Source organism: Lonchura striata, chromosome 6 (genome assembly GCF_046129695.1).
Source record: "Lonchura striata isolate bLonStr1 chromosome 6, bLonStr1.mat, whole genome shotgun sequence".
NCBI lineage: Eukaryota > Metazoa > Chordata > Aves > Passeriformes > Estrildidae > Lonchura > Lonchura striata.
In genome coordinates this window covers 42,984,588-43,012,045 of record NC_134608.1, presented here as the reverse complement: position 1 = coordinate 43,012,045, position 27,458 = coordinate 42,984,588, and the positions used below count along the sequence as shown (strand labels likewise).

The following is a 27,458-nucleotide window of genomic DNA, read 5'->3' as shown; positions in this document are numbered from 1 at the left end:
AATGGTTGAAATTCAGAACACTATCACAGAAATACACCTGTGATGCTTGTCTTCAGATTGTAGTTTCTTTAACTTCAAAACAGCTTTTGTGTGGCTTTTTAAAGAATATTTTTTAACTTCATGACTGTTACTGCTTCAAAGAGGCCAGTTATGTGGTGCATGCATTGAGAGACTGTAGGTGTCAGGAGTTGCTTTGGGCAGCTGAAGTTGGCTCTTACTGGTCCTGTGCTCAAGGCTGGCAACAAAATGTTTAAATCACCTGCCCCCCTTTAATTTATATGGCATGGCCTCATTATGCACATGGTTGCATAGCTGACATTCTGTCCAGAGAATTGCATTTAACAGCTGCTTTGGGTTGCTTAGACATTTTTCTTCTCAATTTTTCTTCACAAGCAGTCATGAATCTAGTATCACATTGCAGTGCTGAATGTTTCATTGAATGTATTGTTTAATATTCTCTAGCCCTATAACTTTGCAATGGTCTTAACTAGAAAGAGGTTTCTGTCAAAAGTTTATGACTGATCTCTTAGGAAAAGGGATAGTGCTTCTAAGCTGTAGTCTGGGGTTGGTAAATGGCACATAAATACTCTGAATGCACTTGATTTCTTACTAGCTCATTTAATCTATCTAGCGTTTTAGCTGTGACAATAGCTCAGGTGTCCAGAAAATCCATAACCTAATAAAGCAAGTTTGTCAGCTCGTATGTGTGCCTAATTATAACTGCCCAACTACATGTCATAGGTCTTTTGATGCTAAACGTGGTATTATTTTCTCTGGAGAATTCAGAACCTATATTTTTGAGAAGGATGATCCAATTTATAGCCCAGAAGAATGACCACAGCGGTATACAAGAAAAACATGGGCTAGTGCAGGAATATCATGTTTACTCAGAGTATTTAGCTCTATGAATTATGCTTCTGATCATTCCAGTGATGATTTCTTTTATATCTCTGTTGGTCTGGTGAGAAAAGTGTTTGGCTTCCAGAATTTTTTTATCCCTTCTCATACGGAAATGCTCCTGATGTGCACAGGGAGGACCCTGGGTTGGTTCTCAGACCCTGTTGGCACTCTGATGGTCTGCAGATGTTCAGCTGCATTATTTGCCAATACACATTTGCCCCGAAATACATTAATACTCTTTTGTGGCTTATCAATCTTTATGATAAAGCTTGCAAGTTCTTAGGGTAAAACAGGAAGCCCATCATGTTTTACTGCTAAAGTAAAAAAAGATGGAAGTCTTTTGAGCTAGCCATCTAGTTCTTCCTGTAGAGTAGGATGACAATAAAATTATTTTCAAATAGTGCTTGACCATTTTACCGGTCAAGAATTTAAAAGAGAGTTTCATGTCTAATATTGCCTAATTTCCATGGCTTAAAAAGAGAGTAGGTTGGGAAAAAGTGATGGCTCATATATAGTGCTGTATCCAAATACTGTTTTAGGAAAGTACTTGCAAAAGACTCAGGGAGAAGCAAGATGTTACAGAGACCTGGGACTTAGGAATTATGCAGAGGATCCATCTGTTATCTGAGCACTGAAACCTGTTTGCTGGATTGCTTTGGTGTGGTGCAGTTTGCTTTCTATGAACCCTGACTCTTGTAAGTGTGGACTTCAGGTTGTGCCCAGCCTGCCAGCCCTTACTGCGTGTCACAGTAACTGCAGCACAGAGCTGTACCAGGGGATTAATAATTCTTTGCTGTATGGCTCAACATAGCAACCCCAAAGGCATCATTAAAACTCTCCACAAGAGTTACTTCAATGCTTATAATACATAATTATGCTTTAGAAATGCAGTGCAGTGTTTCTTATTGTTGCAAAATAAATTTTTCAAACTAAACCCAAAAAGCTTAATTAAGGGAGCATTTATTTTTCATTAAGAACATGTAGTGTGAAGTTCATTTTAATTGATTGACCTATAACTGCTCCTTATTTCATAATGGGGCTTTTAAAATAAAAAGTACTGCATTTTTATTTTGGCTATGATTATTTTTTGCCAGGTTGAAGGAAAAAACCCCAACTATTCAGTGTGGTTTTGGCAATCCATACTTCCAGGTGCATAGCAGTCAGCTTCTAGATGCAATAAGGCGTAACCTTACTGTCCTGCTTTTTGGGATATTTATATTCTTGGTTGATTTTATGAAGTTTTTTGTATCTTGCATAAGCTTTTGTGATAATGAATTCTTCAGTACTGAGGAATAGGTGGGACTCTGTGCAATTGAAATTCAACCTGCATTTTCAGTTTTATGGTAAAGTCTGGTAAGGTTTTATGCTAAAGTTTTATTTTATACTTAAAATAAATATATATGTTGTACAAGGAAGCTTTCATGGGAGGAAAAGTGAATGTGTAAAAGTATTAAATTTAATTAGATACATGCTTTTCTTTTTCTTGAACTGTGCATTATGTTATCTGATCTGGTGTGATTCTGCTTGCAGAGAAAGAAGGAAAGACAGTTCAGGGAAGTAAAGTGGACTCCTTAAGAAAAAAGAGTTTTACTTCTGAATTACCAAACAGAAATAAACAGAATGGCTCATCTGAAAGAAGCAAAGAAATGTGGGTGTCATTTCCAGCAGAGATGCCAAATGAGAAAGAGGTAATGAGTTAACATTTGTCCATGTGGACAAGCACTACATTTAAACAGATGAAAATACAGAGAGGTACACTGTCCAAATGTTAGAGGCTAGTGGTATTTATCCTATGTGAGGCAAATATTTAAAATACTACCTAAGTGTTAAATACTCTAAAGAGGCACCTGCAGAGATCATGTTTGGCAGTGGCATTTGCCCTGCTGAAAAGCTGCCATAATTTGACTAACAAATAAGGCACCCTGCAATGAGCTAAGTAATGCTTTCACTGAAGACTGCAGTTTGTGGTAGAGGTTGGCAAAATGGAAAAAAAAAAAATCCTGAAAGTATGGATGCCACCAGCATGGACAGATTTATTTGTTTCTTGTAGATTTTAGGAAGTACGGAGTTCTATGTTCCTGAAACTATGTTACTGCCTGAAATAAACAGTAGGCAGGCCAGAGGCATTTTTTATCTTCTGAAACATAAGGCATTAGGGATTTAATGTGTAGGGACAAGAAAAAAACAGACATCATCTGGAAGGGAGGGAGATGGAAATCTGAGTCAACTTGTTAAGAATTTCTGCCTTCCTGTCTGAATAACAAATAATTAGGCTGTGATCTAGTCTGTACTCAAAACTGCCCTTCATTAAAGTTTTATTAAAAAAAGAAGTAGCAGGTCCTTTTGTGAAATACACGGAGCAATACACCGAAGTACTTTCAAATTATGAGCCTGCCAGGCCTCAGAGCACAAGCTGCCACTTTCCTCCTTGCTAGGACATGTCTTTGAGGTAGAATCAAGCAAGGCTTTTAAAAAAATTATGTTCTGTCAGTTTATTGTGTAATAATAATGACAATATTTTTTGCCATATTTTTTCATAAGAAGTATTGTTTCCTCATGGGTATTAATTTGTCTTTGTGTCTCTTACTTTAGCCACATCAAATGGTCTTTCTGTCACATAAAGCAACATACAACTTCCATTATGTTTTATGTAATGGAACTTCCATAAACCTTTATGTATGTTTTTGTTTCTAAAGAAGAAAAAGCTTCAGACATGCCTGCACATTTTTGTCACATTAGCAGTTTAAGAAACAAATACAATAACACTAGAATGCTGCAGAAAATTGCAGTGTAGTAACAGGAAGAGGCCGTGATGCATTAAGTTGACTGCTGTAACCTGCCCTGAGAAAGGAAAAGGGGGAAAACACTGCTGTTGAAAGCAGTGCTACTATTCTAAATGTTGCTTTTTAAGCATGCTATGATTACTTGCACTGTTGTTCCAATTGAATCAGTCTGGTCCCGTGTAGGTTTTCAGAGTATTACCTGTACCTGTTCTGCTTCCAGGATCATTCCATTAACTTCTTAAACATTTTTATATACAACATCTATAGAGCTGAGTAATGTGTTCTAGGGGACCCTTCTTGAGCAGGGACAAGGTGACCTGCAGTGGTGCCTTACAACCTTACCCATTCTGTGATTCTTTGAACTAGGTATAAATCAGTAGGAGCTTTGGTTGTGATTTTGATTCTGTTTCATGCATGTAAGTATTTCTTCCCATCTATCTACAGACAGTGATGAGTGAGAGCTCAGCAGCTGGTGTTTCTGATGCAGATAATCTCAGTTTGTCTGAAAGAGTGAAGGTGAGGTTTTTTTTGATTTTCTTCAAAGTGGGGATTATGAGCAGAACATTACTGACTTCTCCTGTATTAATTTACAAATTACTTGCAATTTGTTTATGTATTTCCCATCTGTGGGAAAGAAGAATGAGAGCAGTCCGAATTTTTTTATAATGTTTTGTACTTTTAAAGTGTAAAGGTTATTTTCAAATCAGGTTGGAAAAAATTATCTGAGAGCATCTTTAATTACTTAATGAAAACACAGAAGAAAATCCAGGGCATGTAGTCAATCCTCCATGGTAACACTATTTGCAGATAGGCTGGGAAAAGCCTTTCATTGTCACTCTGTGCATCCATTCAGAGTGACACCTGAAATGAGAAATGTCTTGTCTTTGAGTATGGTTTAAATAGTTTAGATTGTTCAAGGGACATCAGCCTGAGAAAACAGTTGAGTAAAGCCCCAGGTGAAGTACTAGAAATGAAATAATTCTTAGTTTTTTTTTTCCTAATCAGTTCACCATTAGTCTCAAAACAGAAGGATCAAGCTCTAGTTTGCCTACAGCATGTATTCTCTTTGTGCCATATGAAATGAGCTTTCAAAATTGCATAGTAACTTATGCATCATTTTCCTGTGAAAATATTTTACTTCTACATCTTCCCACTAACTTCCTGAGAAAGTTACTGTACAGCTTGAGCTTTCTTTCCATCACTTAAGTTGATACATGGTAATTTTGGCAGTAAATCTCTGACTGTACCTAAAAGTATTTCCTTTGGGTTACACATTTCAAAGAAAACTCATATGCTTTCTTGGAAAAATGCAGGGGAATATGGAGAAGATGAAGTAGACAATTTAATTCATTTTCGCTATGCTGTAGATTGTACTATAAGGAATGGAACTGATATATTTTTATCTATTTTCTGATTTGGGTTTTCATGGCAGGTGGACAAGTACTTAGACTTGGAAGATGTAGACACAGATGAAGAGACTTGCAATGGTAGGTTTCCCCCCTTCGTATTCACCATCGTTTTCTGTCTTTGAATGTATGTGAACATTCATTAAAGAACTGCTTCTCCCCTAAAAGAGATGATCTTGCTCAGTTCTTCTATTGCTAGAAAATTCCCCACATTGCCCCAGTTCTCCAGCTGAAGTACTCATTTCCCCACTCTTAAGAGGTAATGAAACAATAAATTAAGGGGAATATTTATTGTACTTTTTCCTGGTGAAGTTTTTTTTTCAAGCTTTTCTAAAAGTGCGGAGAGCTTCTTTTTAGCAACATCTCTCTATATTAATGCATTTCTATTTTATATTGAAATTACTGTCATTACAAATTTTTTTTTTTTTTTTTGTAATGTGGGTGCTAAGAGACAGTGCTGTAATGTGGAAATATTTAATGAAAATGCTGTCCCTACCTATTAAAACAGCTTCATCCTGAGCTTAAAATAGATTAGTCTAATTCTGAATTCACGGTGAACTTCTTTAAAAATTCCAATTAGAAGCATTTTGAGTCATGTTGAACTGTTCTGTACATCTATAATAATTTTAACTCTTCCACCTCCAAAAAGTAAATGGAATGCTAATGTCTATAATTATCTGTCTATCATAGGTCCTTGTATGGTCTTTATTACAACCAAAAGTGACAACCTTTTAGTGTTTAAATTCATTTTCTTCATCTGTACCTGTGACTGTACAAGGTATCAGCCCACCCAGATGAAGGGATTTACCTGAGGTCACAGACAGAAGCTGCAGGGCTTTGATGCTTGTTTTCTTAGTTATTGCCACTTGATTGATCTCTCCACAGTAAAATTTTGATTAGTCATTCCTTTCCGAGTGTCCTGAATTCCTGTGAGGTCTGAGGGCTTAGAGACTTCCCGTATCTCACAAGAAAATAATAAACCAACATAAGTCAGGTTTGTGGCAAATATTCTTTCTCCAACCTTTCAGAAAGGAGGGAGTAAAACAGCAGTCCCAGATCAGGTACAGGTATCAAAGATTTTTTTTTTTTGAGTGCAATGTTCAAATGTGCCCATTTTTCCCTTTGGAGGGCATTGTTCTGTGTTTATGTCTTTAATTCTGGCATTACCTATTAAAAAGCCCCTGGAGTTTACTGGTGGAAGCACAAACCCACATTTTACTTGTGTCATAATGAAAGGAGAAATGCTTATATCCAGTTCATTAAAATATTGTTAGATATCTTTAGTTCCAAACAGGCCTCAAATTGGTTGATGAGAATAAAGACCAACGCTAAAATACCAAGCAGGACAGTGAGGAAAAAGAACTCTGCTTAAGCTTGGGGATAATTTAGTGCATTCAGTACTGTGACAGACCCTTGCCTCTCTCCAGCTTTTGGGCCATTTCTGTATATTTGTGTCCAAGAGTAAATGTTAATCACATACATATGGAAAACCCTGGCAAAACACACTTCATTTGAGGTAGACTGCCTCAGTGAAGAATGAGACTATATCAGCAATGCTTACTAACAACCTTAGGCTTTTAGATTGTATTTTCTAGCATTGAAACACTGCCTAGCCAGAAGTTAATTTTTCCTTCTAAATGCTGCAAGGAAAGTGAACAGCAAACAAATTTATACCTGGGAAACCCACAGCCTGCGTCTTTGAAGATAGTGGTTGAGTCAGGCTAAAAAATTTCTCCTTGACTCCTAAGTGCAGAAAATAGCACTTATGGTTTGATAGCTGTCTTACATGTCAAAATTCACTCAATAGCTTCATACTAGGAGAGGTAAAATCTTAGTCCTGTAGAAACCTTAGCAACAAAATGCAATTTAAAATATGAAATTATGTCACTTCTGTTGCTTGTAATGTTAAAGTAATATAGAATAATATCACTAGTGAATATGTTAATGAAAGATTAATTTTGAAGAATTCTAGTTAGTTTATAAATGAGGTAAATTGTGGCACAAATTAGAGACATTCTGTTGTTGACCTTTTTAAATGCTGCCACGTTATGTCAGAACAAATGATTGATTTAAGACTTTGTATTGTCAAAACAAGCGTAAAAGTATTGTTTATTTTACCCAGTAAAAAATACCTTGCTAGTAAATTGCAACAAGCCTTTATCTCTCCTTGTTACTGGCAGCATTTCAATATGTCTGTGCTTCACGTAGCTCTAAAGGGCAGATCAGTTAGCTGAGTTAGCAACTGTACATTAATACAATAAATATTCACACTTAAGGGCAACTGACTCAAAGCTGACAGTATGAGAAGTATGACAGAAAATAGGTGTTAAAACTTCCTATCCAACCAGTGCTGTTTGGCAGATGTCCTGGGTCATTCTAGTCAAGTTTTGTGGTTTGTTTTTTTTTTTTTTTTTTTTGGGTTTTTTTTTTTGTTTTGTTTTGGTTTGGTTTTTTTTTTTTTTTTTGGTTGGTTGGTTGGTTGGTTGGTTGGTTGTTTTTTTTTTTTTTCCCAATTAATCTGGCAAGTTCAGTGTCTTTTAGGGTGTGAATGAATGTCACTGCTTCTTAGGAGTAGGAAAAGCAGCCCACAGATTTGGCCAGTATGCAAATTCATTGTAGCTGCTTTTGTTTGTCAGCACTGGGCTGAAAGCTTGAAACAGGGGCAATGCTTTGCATGGTGGGACTGTAGCACTGTAAACCATGATTGGCGAAGTGGAATTGCTGCCCTAAACCACAGCCTTAATGCATCGTGTAGAGACAGCATAGGCATGGTGTACTGTAATCACTCTTTCTCCCTGAATTTAATCTCTGACTGTAAGGAGCTTAAGGCAACAATAGAGATGATCAGGCTTTCTCCAGGGATGGATGGATGCTGCCTAGTGCCTATGTGTTGGCAACAGGATTTTCCAGGATTGCTTACAAATTTCTTACAGCAGGGCTTGAGGGGTAACTTAGTAATAATAGGTAATATTTGAGTAAAGTATCAAATATGTTAAATAATGTCTGGAGATCTTGAGTGTGCAATTGTTTAAATACAAGAGAAAATGAAAACAGGACTAATTAAATGTGTGTGTGAGGCTTCATAGGCAAGGATATAACTGTCTCATCCTAATCCAGCATGGAGCACTGAAGCACTGCAAACTTGTCTTTTCAAGGTCCCAGCTGTCTGTAAGCCCCCAGAGGCTGAGGAGAACCTGATTGATTCAGTTACTTTGAAGCTGAGGCCAAGCATAATGTTTGATTATTTAAATAATTTTTTGGCAAATTATATCACCATCTGTTATTTTTCTTAATCTATGCCTCTCCATTTATATTTTGATCCTGTCCTTATAGCCAGAAAAACCGTGTTGAGGAAGAGGATTCAGAGTTAAATGAGGTGGAATTTTTAAAGTTTGGGACTCTCCCCCAGCTGGTGAATCCCTTTCTTGTTTTTCTTCTCTAGTCTCTGCAATCCATTTAACACTGCCTTGAGATGATTTCACACTAGGCAGCTCTTTGGGACTAACAGCCTGAAGCATGAGAGTTAGGGGAGACTGCAAAATTTAGCTTTTAAGCTTTTTTTGTTATCACTCTCTTCTCAACTCCCCATCAACAGCATTTTTGTGAAATGTAGTGTCTGAAAGTGGTAAAACCTGTGTCAGTGTATATATAGCTGTCAGTGTATATATAGCTGGGCATCATTTGGCTACAGTAAAGTTATAGACAAAACTTTGAACTTCCTCACTCTTGAAAGTTAAAAGCAGACTTGTGCCAGTAGATTATTTTTTCTGTACTCAAAATTGATGTCTGTGGTACACAATAAGCAAAAAACTCCAACTCAGCAGTGTTGACAGATTTAGTAATCACTTTCTGGGATGTGTTAGGGAGGGACTAAAGAGTGTTGTTCACTTTCCAAATATGCTGTTATTAAAGTATGCTGGACTTGAGTAAAATTGTCAGCCATATCATCCAGGGAGTTGATTCTTCATGGTGTGAGAGGTGCATTTCAAAATGTCTTCTCAGTCTTTTTGGTATCACTGGCTGCTCAGTTATCTCTATATATGGTGCTGTTGGCAGTATCCAAGGCTTTCCTGTTGCTAATTAATCACCTCCACAGAGAACATAATTAGCAGCTTAATTAGGATCATCATCCAGTAGTGCTGTAGCAGCAGCTTAAACAAGCTGTGAGGTGCTGGCTAGAACTTACAATGGCCTGGAGTTCCTTTGGGTGCCCCCACTGAGAAGGATGACTGTCAAAACTCTCTAATTTTTTCTCACTGAAGGGGTTTCTTTATTAAACATTATCAGGGAAAGCAGTGTTTACCAATTAGACTTTCATATGCTGTCACACAGCCAGCATAGAGAGAGACAAAGCTCATTTCTGGCATGTCTACTGGCAAACAAAGGTTGATTACATTCTTACAGGGTGATTGAAGGGAATTTGAAACACTGTTTGCATTACTAACAAGCCTTAAAAAGTGGAATTGACGTTCTGAGTATGACAAGCACTTCTTGCTAAAAGCAAAAATAAATTTCCTTCTGTTGTCCTAATTCTTAAAAGTTATCTTTCTGAGCCATTGCCAGGTTGTTGCATAACAGTGCTTCCTCCTCATCTTGTCTCTGCAGATTGGTCTGTTGAGGGGGAGAAGCTCTTATTGCAGAAATAATCAGTGTTTATATCAGTAGGTGATAAAAATCTCTTGATGTCCAGACTTGCCTTACTTTAGTAAGGATGTAGATCTAGGTTGCAAATTTGAAACAGTAGTGGAAGATGCCATTGTCTTTAAATGAGCATTCATATCTTCATTCTGTCCTATAAATACTTTTGGCCCAAATGATGAAAAAAGCAGCTGCAGAGCATGTGTAGACATAGCCTAGATACCTGTGGACTGTACTGTCCTATTCAGAAAGTTTTCTCATATAACTGGTGCAGAATCTGAACAGATGCTAATGCTGAGAACAAGGACTGAAAGCACTTACATGGCTGGAGATAGAAGCAACCAAGAGAACAGGGATGAAAACAAACCCACTTATCATGAAACAAGAGACAAAAACCCAGAAATTAAATACTCAAGGGAACTAATTCAACTCTTTTAAAAAGAACATTCTACTTTGCAATTCAAAGCCCTGCTGGCTTTTAAATAGTATACTATTCCCAGAAGAAAACGAAATGAAGAATTTGATCATGGATTTTTTATGAAGATCTAGCTAGGAAATCTTTATTTCCAAATGTAGGTTCACAGGGGAATGAGAGGTCCATAACTCCACTACTGTGGTAAAATTGTGCAGGTAGAGATAAATAGACACTGCCATTTCACCCTGGATATATGTACTGTTTTGTTGCTTCCATTAAGTAACATTGAAGCAGTGCTTTGAAAATTTATTCTGAGATTATAAGATAAATGTAAATGTAGTATAAAACTGTAAAGAAACTTGTGTATCAGCTGAAAAAAAATAGTAGGTAGATTTACATAATTTTTTGACTAAATTGCAAGACATATGGTCCCCTTAAGTTCTTTCATAAAAACATTACTGAGACTCAATGGACACATCTGTGCTGTGGCAGAGCTGAGATTGATTCATGTTAGAAGATATTTCTAAACCTAAGGCATATCCTTCTGATCTGTCACAGAATGCAAACCCACTGGTCCCCGTATGAATGTTTTGCTGAAGTTTGTAAAAGAAAAGTGATTCAGAAAAGCTGTTCATTTGTGATCTGTGGAACAAATCCTGGCTGTATGGAAAGGTTACATGTCACTCCATCCCAGACAGGGGGAAGTCCTCTCAAGTACCTCTTCTTGGAAAGCTCAGGGAGAAACAAACATTTGTGAAATACCCTTAGACAAGAGATTCATCTCGCACTGCAGTGGGGAATATTAGTCATTCTACCAGGTATTTTTACTTAATGTTTTGTGAGAGTCATACTAAGATGTTTTGCAATGATTCTTTATGCCCCATGTACAGGTGGTGAAGCTCTAGCTAAAGAGAAATGAATGAGCCTGCTCAGCTCATCAGTGGCAGACATGGTGTTTTATAACTTCTACTGCAGACATCTCTGCGAGGACCTTCCATCTTTGTTCTGAAAGAAAGGAATGTAATCCCAGGTGCTCTCTGAGTTTAAGAGCATCTGCATCCAGATTTAATTCAGTACCTTTAAGAAAGAAGAGCTACCAGACAAGTTTGATTTTTCCTTAGTGCAGTATTACTACCTAGATTTTATCTCAGGACAGTGTGGATCTGTTTTAATGATGGCTTATGCAACAATAACCACATCACATTCTAACAAGCTACTGCCCATGTCTGAGCACTACAGGATTTTAGCAGGATTTTGCTAATTTATGCATTGAGTGGAAGGTTAATGTTGACTTCTTTTTATTCAGCAGGATCATTAGTTCTTCCAGGAGAGGTGGAAGAGACAGTGGCTTGCTGTACACCCTTCTTTGATAAGCCTATTCAGCCAAAGTTCAGAGCCTGGTCAGATCCCCAGCCATCAGATGGCAAAGCCCAAGAGGTATGAGGTCAGATGTATTCATTCAAACTTTGGGGGTTTGGCGTATTGTTATTTTTCCTGTTGGCTTCTACTGCTATTTCCACAAAAACAGAGGGATATAGATATAGTATGTTGTGAGTTAACAAGTCATATTATTAATTTTTAAATGCATAATGAATTCTTAAATATGTTAAGAATTGAAATAAACACTCTATTTTATCTTGCACACTGTTGCTATATAATCTTACATTTTCAAAATGTGCATTTCAATACTTCAAGTGGTATGTGGGCTTTTTAATATTTAATTTGTGTAATTCGCAGAATATTCAAGTAAGCCTTTGCCCTTTAAGCGTTTTAGCTACCCTTGCTTATGTAGAATGATGGACCATTTAATTTTCCAGTGATCTCATGATCTTGTGTCATACTCATTGGCTTAGTATAGGAGCCATTTTTTGCAGCAGTGAGGTAGTGAATGATCCCTTTAACATGATGCTTCAAAGAAAAAAAAAGAGATTTTAGAATATATTGTGGTCAGAATTAAGATCTGGTCCCTTGGAAATGAGTAGTAGCAAGATGCTGCTGAGAAACTGCATTGTCAAGGTCTGATGTGGAGAGGTTTGCTTTATGGCCTCTGAGCATTTCAATCAGACACAGTCAGTGCAAGCTTTAATTTAGAATTGCTGTCTTCCTTCAGAAATTCAGTTCATCTCAAACTGCAGCAGAAGGTGTGGATCGCTTACAGGCTTATTTTAAGTCATTAAGCTTCCTATCCAAACAGTCTGTGTGAGCATTAACTTTGGGGGTGTTTCTATTGCAGAGGATTCTTCATTGCTCTTTTCCCCTGCCTGATCATTGCAATAGAAGCTGAAGTTAGCTTCCAGCTAAAGTGGGCCAGTTTTGATAGTTTCATATGCTTATTGATGTTCCCATGAGGCTTAAATCAAGTTTATAAATGACGCGTGACCAATGGAGGTTTGGTGTTATAGCACTGCATATGGTGCCTCCTTTCCTGGGCTCAGTTGTGTTTAGTTCCTTGCAATAAACTCTTTACTATAAGGAACAAGTCTGCTTTGGGAAAAAGTAGATGTTCTAAAATGACCTTTCAAGCATTAATACCTACCATTCTGTGAAAAAAAATACTCACTCTTTTCCCTAAGGATTGACATAATTCAAGGTTTTGCCTTTAGATGTATCCATTGGACACAAAACAACACCCAAAAAACTAGAATGAGGCTTTATAGCTTTCTAATTTCATAACTTCTGTAGAGAAGAAGGAGGGTTGTAGCAGCCTGCAATGTTCATAAAGGACTGCATATGATTCTTTAAACTATAGTTCATGAAAAATAGATAAAGATCCAACTGCATGCAAAATTCATTTCCATTTGAGGGAAATTTGGGTTATGAAAGAAACTGAGTATTATTACATTGTCTATGAGTTGCTGCATTTTTCAAGAAGAAAGACAATTTCCACAACCATTTGGTTGGTGCCAGGCTACTTAAAATGAAGGCTTTCATTTTAAATTATAAACATATTTTTGCCTTCATTTAGATAATATAACTGTGGCCTGATTTTTAGAACCGTCAAGACTGAACAGGTCCAATTTAAAGTCCCTCAGTGCTTCAAATTGTCATTGCCTTGAAAATTAAGTCTTGCATTGCTTATGGCAGGACTAGTTTAGAAAGAGAAAAAGATTTTCCCTGGAGACATCTCTGCTTTAAAATGAGACTGTTCTCTGTCCATCGAAACAAATCTGTTAGGGAAGGGCAACATAATGTGGCTGCCTAATTGGTTTTCTTAGAGAATGGAAGACCATTCTGTATGAGAAACAGCAGGATGAGAAATGTCTATGCTATGGAAACACTTGTGAAGCACTTTAGGGTAAATTGTGTGTCTCTCAACATATTGCTAGGGAAAGTTAAAAAAAGAAGCTCTGCTAAGACCCAGTTTATAACTTGGATAATTGTTGAAGAACAACTTGTCTCCCTGAAAATGTTTTTCTATCAAAAGGTGTTAGGAAGTGGCTTAGTGAATGACACAGCAAATTATTTGTGTTGTCCACCAGTGTTGCTTCATCTTTCTTTCCTCCCTTTAAACATAAATGTATTTCAGGATTTCACTATTGACAGTGGAGCATACATAACTCCCACAGGCCACTGCAAATTGAACCAGCATTCATTTTATGTTTGAAGTACATTATCAAAGAATATTTCCATCTTCTACCCAGAAATTTATTTTCTCCTTTATTTCTACTTAATATATTTTTTCATAAAAGATACCATAGTATTTTTATGTCTTAATTTCTGCTTCTTTGTGTCTTTATTCATTCTTACTTCCTTCTCTGTGTACACATGAGTGTAGTTGATGCATAGTTTTCATACACTTGCTACAATCATGCATTCAAAGTGGGATTCATCTCACCTAACTTGGGCTTTAAATGTAGTTTTAGTCCTCCAGTCACCAAGAGGCAGAAATAATCCAGAAAGTGATTAATCCAAATTGCTGTAGGAATTTGTTGTAAAATGTAATATATCTCCATCCACAAGCTCAGGCTGGGCTGTTTTTGGCTAATTGACTATCTTAGTCTAGAAACTTAATTTTTGTATGGCTCAGATTAGGAAAGAAGAAATCTGCCCTTTTATTCTCCTTTATTTGTCTATAGTTTCAGCATTCAAAAAAGTACTTAGCATATCCATAATTTTATTTTAACCTGTGGCATGGCAGTATTTATCCCCTAAAATACAACTTCCATTGAGTTCCTTTGGTTAAAGTTTTACTGCTAGGCATCACCTGAGGTTTGTTTCTGCTACATGCTATGCATAAATGCAACAAGAACACAGAAGAATTTAAAGACAGCTAAGTCAAAGAAGATGGAAAAGTTATATCTTCTCAGAGGCCAGTAAAGACACAGAGATTGAATGACTTGTCCAGAATGATGAAGCAGAAGTGGAAAATTGGCCAAGATTTATTGACTTCTAGTCCAGTGCCCCAAGCTCAAACAAGCTTTTTTTCTCCCAGGTACTCCAGGATATACTAAGCTTATATGAGATCATAGCATATATGCCTTCCCCCCACTTCTTTTTTTTATTTTATTTATTGTTAGTGAACTAGTAAGTTTTCCCTTGAGCATGTAATGAAATCACTGGTGAGTGTATGTGCAAGCTTTACATAACTTGAACAAGTGAATTGTAGAGTGCCATAATTACACAGAAATACAAGTTTTAGAAGGGTAGAGACAAGCTGTTCAGCTAAGTGTAACTCCTCACAGATTAATAAAAGAACCTCAGATTAATAAAAGAATCCTCACAGATTAATAAAAGTAGCCAATTATTAATAGACTTCTGAAAACATCAACTTTAAGGCATTTTATTTACAATATTACTTGGTAGAACAACCTCTAGCAAAATATTTCATTTCAGAATATTGCATTCTTTCCCTCCTTTAATTTGGACATGCAGGAACTGTAAATGAAAGTGATTTCTTTTCTTCAGAGGGTAAATCACAGAAGCAATCTTAAGCAAACTGGCAGTTTTCTAATAGAGCAGGATTCTATTCCCAGAGAGTTCTCAAAAAGATTTCAATTAGATGTTAAATTAGACACCTGAAATTTACATATTTCTCTCAGCTCCTTAGGCAAAAATAACAAGATAATAACTTGATCAGCTCAGAGAATTCAGTGCTCTATTGTAAAATGTCTTCCTTTTGACATAGAATAAAATTGCAGTTTGCAGTATATAAGTTTTAGATTGCTTGTCTTCATGGAAGTTTCAAGTCAGTGGCTTCTTGGAAGAAGAAGAAAAAAGGAATCTCTAATGTTTTGAATATTCATTTGAGAGATGAAGCACACTGATAAATATGCGGTGTATATAAACTTTTCAAATGTGCAATGAGTGGGTAGCAGAGAAATTATTAATAGAGTGAAGTTGGGTATGTTTTATTTTGGCATCATATTTCAGTTAGCACTGTGGGGTCAAGTTTTGCAAACAAAAGTTTATCCAGTATTTTGCTGTGTCTGCATAAAATGTTCATGGAATGATATGAAGGCCAAGATAAGGTCAGAGTGAATGTGTGTATACTTTTTGTAACTCTACTGAGAGAGGAAAATAGATTTGCTTTTGTAAAATCCCTATAAAGGCTTAGTGTAGTTTGAACTCTTAGCTCAGTTACCTTAGGTGTGTGTCGTGGTTTAACCCTGGGCAGACACCAAGCCCCACAGCCACTCACTCGCTCTCCACCAGCAGGACTGGGAGAGAATCATAAGGGTAAACTGGAAAACTCATGGGTTGAGATAAAGACAGTTTAATAGGGAAAGTAAAAGCCTCACACATAAGCAAAGCAAACCAAGGAGTTAATTCATTGCTTCCCACAGGTGAGCAGGTGCTCACCACCTCCAGGAGAGCAGGGCCCCGCCACACGTGACAGTCACTTGGGAAGGCAAAGAATATCACTCCAAGCTTCCCTTTTCTCCTTCCTCCTCCCACATTATGCACTGATGATTCCACCCACATGTGGTGTGGAATGTCCCTTTGGTCAGCTGGGGTCACCTGTCCCAGCTGTGTCTCCTCCCCTGCACTCTCAGCTCCCTCACCACTGTGGCTGTTCAAGAAGCAGAAAAAGCCTTGGCCCTGTGTGAGCCCTGCTCAGCAATAGCAAAAACATCCCTGTATTATCAACCCTGTGTTCAGCACAAATCCAAAACACAGCCCCATACCAGCCACTGTGAAGGAAATTAACTCTACTCTGGCCAAAACCAGCACAATGTTGTAAAAAATATTGTTACAACCAAAATAACTGAAAAATATTCATGCATTGAATTGTATTTTAGAAGAGTGCTTTGGATTTCTGCAAATGAAAGACAGGTAGTAGAACCCTGGTTGCTGCTACCATTTGTTACACAGTTGCTGGTAATCATACTGACAAGGAATTCTACAAGCTAAGCCTGTGGAAAATATGGAAATGAATGTGAATATGCTGAGGAGGTCAAGGAGTTGGCTTTATCTCTAATAGTGCAAGCTTTATCTCTTGTAACATCTTTCAAGTGGGCTTGAAAACCACCAGGTTAAGGGTGGTTTACCTGAAGTAGTCTATGGACATAAGCAAGATAATCTTTGTGAGCAGAATGAATAGTTTTTTCTAGACCAGCTCTATCTACAAAGTTTTTCCCATTTATAAATGCCCATGGTCTACTCATCTGCACCCAGGATTATTTGGCAGCTCCAACATGTGAGCCAGTTCTCTAGAAAACTGAGCAATATAGATGATTCATAAAATTATATAACCCCATAAAAATTATTTCCTGATTATTCGTGCAAATTACAGTTTATTAATAAAGGATGTAGATACTACCCAGATGCTCTCTGCCATGTCTATTGAGTACTTGGTCACCAGAGAGGAATCCAGTTACTAATTCTCTGACTTACTAGGTGGCATTAACTGTGTCAGTGCTTCTTCTTACCAAAATGTCACATCAAATTGTGCAGGATTGTGCCTTCAAAACTGAGCAGTGATCATAGGATGCTGAGTTTTCTTCCTGCTTTTCAGCAAGTACATGTATTCATAATTTCATATACATCAGTATTCATGGGCTTCATCAAAGACTTGTCAAAGGCTTGAAAAAAATAAGCATGTGTTTAAACATTTTGCTGATTTGGTGGTGAAGTACTTAAATCTTTGAAACACATTTCTAGACAATTTATATTAACTTCTGAAGGGATAGGGAGCATTCCTACACAGTTTTAATATTGAAGATATGTCTCCTGTGTTGTCCCGGAATTCATTTTATGTAACTGTTTACCATAAACCTTTCTTGTTGTGGCCCCCTGCAGTTTCTTATCAGCATGGAGTCTGCCGTTGTTATTTGTTTCCATTGGTTTATTTTATAGGCAGAGTGGTTATTCTAAGATATTCCAACCAGAAGCAATGCAGAAATGCTATACAGGATGTCAGCAAAGCACATATTGGCAAATGCAGTAAGATTCTTATGTTCATCATGCAAGAAATGCAAACTAGCCAATTCAATGTCTCTGAGATGGTGAAGAAAAATTATTGGAGTCTGAAAATTGATTATGTGCCATTTTGCTCATTGCAGGCCTTTTCTTCGCTGAAACTGTGTTCAGCGAAGCATGTTACATTAGTATCAGATGCATGTATGCTGCAGCTTTATGTAATACTAACCCAAATTTTGATGATATGGAATGTCTTTGAAATTTAACATAGCTGCATACAATAAGTCCATATCCCCACAGCCTTGCTGCTACAAGTGTCAGGAATATAATAGATGTGTGCAAGGGAGTTTTTTAGGTTCCTTGCCTTGAGCAAAATTAGTTAATGATATTCATTCAGATACAGTACAGTACAAATGGGGCACATTAAATGGCTTAAATTAGGTCAAATTGAATAATTGAATTTATTCTTTTACTTAAAAAGAGCTTAATCAGCTGAGAATGTTAGAGTCAGAAAAAATAGTTTAATTAAATATTAATTAGAAGTTTATATTTTGAGCTTCCTTGTTATCACTTGCAGCGCTATTATTTATGTATCTGTTTTTCCTCATTACAGCTACAGGGCGATGATGTTCAACCATTCTCACTTGATGAAGAATTTGATTATGACAATGTGGCACTGACCCCGAAGTTCTCTGAAGCTGAGCTGAAGGCCATTATAGAGTTGTCTAAAGAGAAAATGGGTACAGATGTCAAATCAGCACAAGCTGAAGACTGAGTCAGAGGTGTTCTGTGCAGGGCTGTTGGAATGACCTTTTTATGGGAGGAATGTAGCTCCTTGTTGTACCCTTATTTAGTGTTCTTATCTGTGTGGCCAGTAAATGGCATCCCTGAGATTTGTCATTTTTTCTGTCAAGGTGCCTTGGATCCTGTACTGGCTCAAGGTAGGTCTGCTGGAGTAAATTTTCCATAGGAGCAAAACAAGCTGGTGGATTTCAGAATAGCATTGTGGCTGCGCTTGCTTATATCTGGTACTCACTTGGTTCCTGAGTAGTACAAAGCTGGTCCTAAAGCTGCCTTCTACCTTGTTCTTTCAGTAATGCAGTTAAGAGCTTTTTTACAGTAGACAAAACAGTCCATGAACTCTTTAAATGCATAGAGATATATGAGTGAATAAATCTGGGAATATGTTTTTTTTTCTCTGTCTTTTGAGTTACTTCAGTTCTGCAAAAAATAAACATTCCTGTTTCCAGCAAACTTTTTGTGTTGATCAAAATTGACATGGTACAACTCCTAAAATTAAAACAGTAACTGCTCAAACCACTCCCCCCCCACCTTCCACACAGAGGAAAAAATAGCAATCTTATCCATTAAAGGAATTGGCATTGAAGGGCTGTCAGATTTTAGATTTTTTTCACAGGAGATTATTCCAAATAACAGTTTATAGTTTACACTCTGCATCACTGAAATACAGCAAGCTGGAGTTGAGTAAAGGTCAGCTATCTGGGTAGTAGAGAAGAGTGTGGCACCTCTGACACAAGGTAGTATGTACTCCTTTTCTGAAGAGTTCAGAATCCTTTGTTTTCAGTAACTGTAGAAGCTTTGTCAGTTGAGGCTTGGTTTAACATCACAATGCTGCATTGTATTTTTGTTTGCTTTCTGATATAACTGCATTCACTAAAGCTTACTGACCGGCATCTTGTCCTTGACCTCTATTATTTCTGAAGTGGGTGATTAGCATGATAAATATGGGAAGAGTGCCCAAGCAGACCGACAGGGCACCAAACCATAGGTTTGTTTAAAGGCTGTGGGTGAATTTTCTGTGGCTAGTGGGCTGCTTCATTGTCAGTAATTTATAAAAACAAAGAAAGGTCTTCTGATGTTCCAGAGAAGATTTTATGGATTAGTGATTTTGTAAACCATAATCATGCTCCACTGAAATCTGAGTAGCATTGGTTTTGAGGAATGGTATTTACCTTGATTAGGGGATATAATTTAAGAGTGAGATTCCACAAAAAAACCAAAAAAACAACAAACCAAAAACACCAGAAAAGAAAGAGCTCTCACAGAAGATATTTAAGGAGACTGATAGAAAATTACAAGTATGTTGTAAAAACTGATTTGTACAGGACCTTGCTGGTAGAAGGTAATGAGAATTTTTTTTAACATTCGCACTCAAAAAAATGTCTGTGGCATAGTTTGAAATGTTGGTGTTTTTTTTTTTTTTTTTTTAATGTAATTGGCTATGTAGCAGATTCTGGTGGGTTTTCTGCAACTTTTTTAAAATGTGAATTTATTTTAATTCAATAAAGTGTTTTGTTGGACCCAAGGTATTTTAAATTAAATGGTTTAGCTACAACTAGAGTTTTCCACTGAAACCTTAAAGTTAAAAATTTCTGAACAGATCCAATTATTAATTCATCTTCTGAAGGATACAGATAATGTGTATAAATCAGAAGGATAAGAAGTAAGTTCTGGAAGAGCTCCATAACAAATCTGGGAAAAAGAAATGGAGAAGTGCTGTATAATGATAGCAAGGTCAGCCTTTGAAAGCCTCAACAGAAAAATAAGGGAGACCTCATTAACATATGTATGTATAGGAAAGATAAAGTAAGGAACCTTCTGGCTGAGAGGCCTCTCTGGACAGAGTTTGCTACCCTGCAGACAAGGAATCAGCCATAAATGTGAACATTTGTGGCTTTGTGGAATGGTGAATTAGTTGCTTCTTGCATGTGGTTTTTTAGAAAGGTGTGAGTCACACAAACAAGAGATCAGTCCTGTGGGAATCCTCTTGCCTGTAGAGTCGATGAGAAAACTTATTGAGTGGTTTATAATATTCTTCAGGCCACATCAGCTCTGGAATCTCTTAAGTGCCTTTTCTATTCATTTCATTATCAATTTTTCACTGTACATTAGGGATACATCCAGCCATTCAGTTCCTTCTCTCATAAGCAGATGATTCTTACCAAATGTTCGGGGTACCTACTGTGCTCCATAAGTGTCATTCAGTATAGTCATTATATGGTTTCCTTTGATATAAAGAAACACTTTGCTGCAGAATACCCAGCAAAATTGGAACTCTTTAGTGACATTCATCTTACACAGAGAAATGGGAATAATTCACTTACATTTATACCACTCAGGAGTTAGATTTTTACTCTTTGTTAACAGGCATGAATTTCGCAGTGAAGATTAGGCAATATAGGCTACATTTTCTGTACATGACATTTTATTGGCCTGCCCCTGTGGTTGTTTTTGGCTTGTACCTTTCATTTGATTGCCTTTCACAGAGGAGGCATATTTTCCTCTTAGCCATTACCAGGTTGTCATTTTTAAGAACATACTTTATGTGCATGTTAAATTTTATACTTGCTCATGGAGTTACTTACCTGGAATTGTTTTAGTGTTTGTGAGATAGTTTGGAGTCTGAATAATATATATTTTTTTTCCTCTTGTAGCTTGTATTCTGTTTAATATTTAATATTTTCAGCAAGGGTTGGCAAGGGACATTAATCTTTTCTATTTATGGCCTTTTCTAAACATTTTTCCTGGTTTATGAAATAATTAAAGACAAAACTCTCACATGGAACAGGAATTTGGAGTGCTACTTGGGATCGAATTATGGACTGCTGCTGTAGGGAACAGCTTTCTCCCTACCACACTGACGAGGATTTTGAACTGCAAAATCTCTGACACTGAGTGAATCCCTGGGAAGTGAAGGCTGTGTGATGCATCTCCCAGTCCCTTTGTACAAATGATTTCATTGATGTCTAAAGTGCAGCAGAGATGTGCATCCTTATCAGTCAGTGAGTTTATCTGTTGAACTTGTGACTGCCTTTGGTGTTGCCAGATGGATACTGTTTCCCTCCACAGTCTTGATGGATCCTTAGTTATGGGAAGGGACTATTTGTTTTAGGAACTCTTTGAATTTTATGAGGAGTAAAATAATTCTTCCACTGGGGATGGAAACTGAAGAGTTGTTTCCTTGGCTGGCTGAGGTGAAAGCTTGGATATTGCTAATGTTCAGGGTTAATGTTCACTTCTCATGACTGTAAAGGGAACCGTAATTATTTGTTGAGATAATGGTTGTGGAAGAATGAGATAAAGACTGAAGAAATGAAAAGATATGCAGGCAAATCTGACTCAGACAGTTATGGGTATATTTCTATTAATGCACAGAGGTATCCTGGTATACACTTGTGTACACACAATGCTGCTGAAGGAAAATAATTTTATGGAGGATACCCACCAGATAATTCAGAATCTTGGGAAGAAGATGGTGTGGAAACAAATCCCTGCTCCTATGGAAAAGACTGATCCTCTGGCCTTCATTTTCTGCTGCTATAAACTGGCAGAACTCCACTGAGGCCATTTGTATGCATACAGAGCAGACAGGAGTCTGGTATTTACAGTCTTAACTGAAAGAATATGGAGCCAAATCAATTCCTGATTTAACTTCACTGAATATATAGTTATGTATATGACCCATTATCATTATGGGAAAAGATTTAAATGAAGAGCCAATGCAAATGAAATGGAAAAAAGGGTATCTTGTAACTGTTCAAATACTGCACAGATTCTTTTGAAGTTTCTGTGGTTGTGTGTGCTTAGAACATTGCTTTTTGCTTTAACAAAAATATATATTTTCAAGTCCTGTGCAAATCATGAACTTGTTTACATACCTAACTACTAAAGATTCTGATCTACATTAGTGTGTTTTTTTTTCCCCTCTGCATATTGACAAGGATTGGAAGTGGACTTTGCTTTATCTTGGAATTGTTTTTAAAATATCTGATGTCTTTTGTAAAAATATACAATTTCTTATAAAGGTAGATTCTCAGTTAGTGATTCTACTCTAAATGCAGAAGTAAAAATAGGACCAAATTCTTGGTTGCTCAGCAACTTCATTTACATCATACTGTGGGTAAACAGACATTTGGTGTAAAAGTCTTGGATAGCAGGCTGATTTATATCCTGTTGTCCTCCACCTTGAATTTTCCTTGGGAGTCTAAGCAGTAGCTCGGTCCCACCAGGATCTGAGTGTTCGCAGCCCTGCAAGGAGACGGCGAGACAATGCAGTGACACTGACCAAAGCAGCTGAAGCAGCAGCCTTGTGCTGGGGCTCCCGCTGCAGTTTAGCCAAGTGTGGCCGTTCAACTGTGTTCGGCGGAGATTTGTGTTCTGCAGCAGTGAATGTGCTGCTCCTGAGGACAAGGCTTGGTGCAGAGCTTCCTTGGGCTCCCTTTCGGCAGCTCACTGCCCTCATCCCGGGCTGCAGCTCAGCCCCTGTCATTCCGAGCTCCCAAGTAAAGCTGAACCCCCTGCCCAGGGTCCTGCTGGCCTCAGGAAGCAGCTCCTTGCCCGCAGGGCCCAGCGCTGCTGCCAGCCCAGGGCATTCCCACCGTGCAGCGGTTTCATGTGGCAGCTGTCAGTTAGCACAGCTGGGCCCCAGCGCCACATCTGGCCCGGGCTCCTCTGGCTGGGAGCCGGCTGCCTTCGCCAGTCCCGGGCATACGCAGCTCTCCCAGGTGCTGGATGTCTGCGCATCCCTTGGGAAAACCAGGCAGACAGTTTTCTCTGCCGTGGTGTTCTGTTGGAGAACATCTCAAAAGGTGATGAGTTTGGTACGTTTGTGATTGCTGGCTGTTGGAGGTGGCAAAACCTGGCTGTTTTGCTGGCAAGATACTGAAAGCCAACGTTGCAGGTGTATGGGCTGTGAAATACCACAGATTTGACCAAGAATGGTTTTAGTGCTTGTCTGTGACAAGTTTCTAAGAAGAACAGCAAGTGCTAAAAGGTACTGTCATTTTTATAGACAAGCTACTTTATTTGCAATTGCAGTGCCCCACAGTTAAAATGGAAATCAATTTTAATGCCTTATGAAAATGTAGAAATATTTGTCTCATTTACAGCACTTCCAGAAAGGACAGATAATAAAATTACCCTGATTTATGATCTATGATTTTATATACTCTGTGGTATCTTGTTCAGTACATCTCTCCACATAAACATTCCAAAAGAATGAGGAAAGATAGATCTGAACAACATTCCTGAATCTAACTTCACACTGAATTTCAGATTGTAGAAACTCTCTCCCTATATATTCAAAGCTCTCTTTGATCTGAATATTCCCAAATTTGGGGGAAGTAGATGCTTAACTTTAAAAATCACTAATCAAACATTTCTCTAGCAACCACATAGTACCGATCTGGACTAAAAAGCCCAAAGTAGTAAGGGACCTGCCTGTATAAAAAGAATCTATGAAATTTGAAAATTGGCATAATGCACTCTATATGAAGATAGTGGATAAAAGGACTCCAAAGATAGTAGAATTAAATGAAAAATGTTATTTTTCTGGAGAGTGAACCATACTCAAATATTCTGTTAACTTCATGCAATTCTTGGAAGCCTTTGAATAGCCAACTGAAAAATTAGTGTAATCATTTTGTAATTCATGTGGATATACAGCATAGTTATTTCTTGAGCCATTAAAACAAGATTAAAATTTGTGTGAGATTCTTCAGTATATTTTGTGGCAGTGCTGACACCATAAATAAAGGCTTTAGCCTCATTCTATCATATGTTACAACAAAGTTTGTTCTTCCGTGGCTGTTGTGGTTGAGGATTCTTGTGGCAGTTTCTGGAGAGCAGGTGTGAACTTGTAGCAAGTAAGCTCTAAGTTTTTTTGAATACATCTGCTTTTATGTCCAGGTGTGTAAAAACTTGAAAGGTGCAAGATGATGTGCATATTTCTTAGGAAGAAGCAAGTGTCATTTATGATGTTGCTTATGCTACTCAGAATAACTTAGCAAGAGGAAAAATTCTACTGATTACCTAAAGTCTTGATTCTGCCACTTAGATTTGCTGCAGATTGTACATTTGGTGTTTGAGAGAGAAATGCTGGAGTGCATTTTTCATCCTTTTTTCCTTATATTTGATTTTGTCTTTCCTATGTCAGTTTTGCAACTAGCTTTCCAGAAGATGACACTACATTAATCGAATGGGCTACTTTCCTGCTGGATAAAATTTTCAAGGAAAAAAGATGGAAGGCTGGTGTGTGGGCCAGGAAGCATCAAAGCATGGTTAGCATTTCATGCTCGAGCTTAGCTGTCAAAACAATCAGGAAGATACAAATAATGGTCAGCCTACTTGTTGAATGAAAATTTAATTCCAAATTGCCTTTGTTCAAATCAGCTACTTAGACTTTGTCTCCTCTGCTCACCAAGGATTCTGTTAACTAACATTTTTCAAAACCCAGACTGCCAAAAATCCTGATGGCTTTCATTAGCTGAACAACATTTCCCACAACAAAATTGTGATCCATTTAAGGCTCTTTGCTTCAGGTTGTGACACATTGCCTGAATTCCATATATTTATTCCCCATTCATGAACATTGGTGATGTAAGCTGCACAAACCCCCAGTGGCTCAGTGGATACCCTTCTGCTGACAGCAGGAAGAAGAGATGTGGTAGGAACAGAGATTGGCTGAGCAGCCAAATGTTGCTTGTGCTCCGAATGCGATGCTTCATATTTTGCTTTTGATTCTTCTGCAATGTGTGTGTGAGAAGCTTGGTTGTCAAAAGCCAGCTGAATAACACTCCTCCCCACTGCACCCCCAAGCTCCCCTGTATGAAGGTGCTGGCAGGCAAGCTAACCAAATTCAGCTGGCTACTGTTTCAAGGGTGATAGGGTTACATGCATGAACAGGGTGTGTTTTACAAGGTGCTGGCAACCAGTAGCATTTCCTAACTATCAGCACTGGGCTCTGCTCACAAGTGTGCAAATGAGTGTTTATCTGGCACTGCTTGTAATCCTATGCTTCCCAAAACATAATTTTTGAAATGTATATTCTTTTGATACTTTTGACTCACTGATCCAGAATCAACAAATCAAGGACATTCTTCAAAGATAATGAGTTTGAGTGCTCTGAAGTGATGAAATTAAGAATGAAATAAAATTAGGTAATATTAAACTTAGGAAAAACATCATGCTGAAATTCAGATTCACTAGACTCTGTAAGTACTACAAAGAGAAATTGATGGAGCTGTTTTGCTAAGGTAAATTAAAAGAAATCTGGAAATAAATATTGGAGAATATGCTGTAGGGACACAGTAGCACATCATCCAGGAGCTGGATTTCATTAATATTTTTCCTCTAAGATTAAAGTACATGAGAATGAATGGTTGAGGTTTGAAGAATTTTGCTTGTTAAGGTTGTCTTGAGTTCCAATTCCTGTAATGGAAGAAAGGATGGTTCAGTTTAGTGAAGCAGGTTCAGTCTGATGGTTTTATTTCTGGAGCATCTCTACCAACTCTTGATTTGTACACAGGCTGGCAGCCCATTTGTGAAGCATCACTGGCAGCATTTGCAAAAATGAGCAATGATATATTATTTAAATATTATGCTTTTTTTGAACAGTCTCACTGCATTACAATTGCACAGTAAGATAGGATAAATGGCGCTTTTTTTTTTTTTATGTTCTTAAAAGGCAACTTAGAATAGAATTTAGAAGTGGAATGTTGGATCAGAACGCCATCAGGGCTTTGTGAAAACCTGTGTCTATATGTATGTCTTTGGTTCATGACTGCATGGCTCAGCTTTGAGCTCTTTGCCAAAGTAAATTACATCACATTTGATCTTGCTTTGGAATAAGGGAAGTAATTTTTTTTTTCAGAATCTGAAATGTCTGTCAGATCTATATTTGCAGGGCATTCTTCTTTTACTGTTTTCTCTACTTGCCTTTATTGGTCTCAGTTGCTACTATAGAGAAATCAGTATAATATAGGGTACAGAGAACAAGCCAAGGCATTGCTACATTTTTCAATAAGAAAAGGGAATCTTCTCCATATTGAGAGCTGAAGAAACTTTTGAAACCCTTTGGCTGACCATCTTTAAATTTAAATAGATGCACATTGGAGTAAGCTGGTATTTTTGTGAAGCATTTGTTCTGCCCAAATCAGGGAGGTGCTGCTGGTTGAAATAATTTAGAGCAAAACTCAGGTCAGTCAACTTCAAAATTGTCTTTTGGTCATTACAAATTTCTCTTGATACTCCCATTTCACTCTATCAGAATCCATACAGCAAACACATGGACACTCCCTGTCTTTTTCAGTTGGGCTATTGTATAATGCTACCAATTCCCTGGGACACTTCCAGGGAGCTGCAGCTTATCAAGACACTCCCCAGAGGAGCATGGAGTTTTTATTTATTTTCTGTTTCAAAAAAGCCTCCATGCAATCCTTCCTCACCCTGCCCTCCCTGAAGGAATGACTAGGGGAGAATACCAACATCTAGATTGATTACTACTTTTTGGTGTAACAGTGTTCAATTTTGCTTTTCAGTTCACCTTCCTCAACCTTTCCTTTTCAGATGGAATTTTTCCTCTGGTGCCAAGTACTGAGGAAATAAAAATGTGTGTTTCTTCAAACCACCCCTATATTATTAAGATTCAAAAATATGTTTCCTGATGTATTCAACAGGAGAGGAAACTGATTGCTCCCTCACAGTAAAGTTTCTCTGTTATAAATGTTAATTGTTTAAAGCACTCTGGAGTTTTCTGTAACCTCTAGGCAATTTTTTTTCAATGATTGTTGATACAATCTCTCAGAAGAAGGAGAGAAAAGAAGTGCTTTGCTGGCCTAGTTTCAGGTAAGCTCTAAAAATTCAAGTGGACCAATTACACATAAAAGAGCAACAACTTTTTTACAAAGCTTCGTTTGAATCCCAAAGGGGAAAAATGATAGAAAATCAATTAAATTTCCACATGAAAAAATAGCTCATATTGCAAAGCTTTCCTTGCATAGCTTTCTGATTATGTTTGGAAGCAAATTACTTGATTATACCTTTGACGGGAAGGAAAGTCTTTTAATTAATTTAATACATGCTATAGAAGTACTAAATTGTATCATGGAACAATTAAGTGGGTCTACACTGATATTTTTTGCCCTGTTGAAAATGGAT

At 37.5% G+C, this 27,458-nt stretch overlaps 1 protein-coding gene across 12 annotated transcripts in view; it reads left to right on the top strand.

Moving 5' to 3' along the window:
• IFTAP (intraflagellar transport associated protein) overlaps nucleotides 1–19,195 on the top strand; it is a 39,404-nt gene extending 20,209 nt beyond the window's left edge. For 11 of the 12 annotated variants that reach the window (XM_021555089.2, XM_021555086.2, XM_021555079.2 and 8 more), the window contains 5 exons: nucleotides 2,431–2,588; nucleotides 4,128–4,199; nucleotides 5,116–5,170; nucleotides 11,449–11,579; nucleotides 18,115–19,195. In XM_021555089.2, coding sequence (XP_021410764.1) covers nucleotides 2,431–2,588; nucleotides 4,128–4,199; nucleotides 5,116–5,170; nucleotides 11,449–11,579; nucleotides 18,115–18,276 — 578 coding nt within the window. In that variant the 3' untranslated portion in view covers nucleotides 18,277–19,195. The remainder of the gene's footprint in view (nucleotides 1–2,430; nucleotides 2,589–4,127; nucleotides 4,200–5,115; nucleotides 5,171–11,448; nucleotides 11,580–18,114) is intronic. The other variant, XM_021555090.2, reaches the window with a different exon arrangement.
• The last annotated feature ends 8,263 nt before the right edge of the window (nucleotides 19,196–27,458 follow it).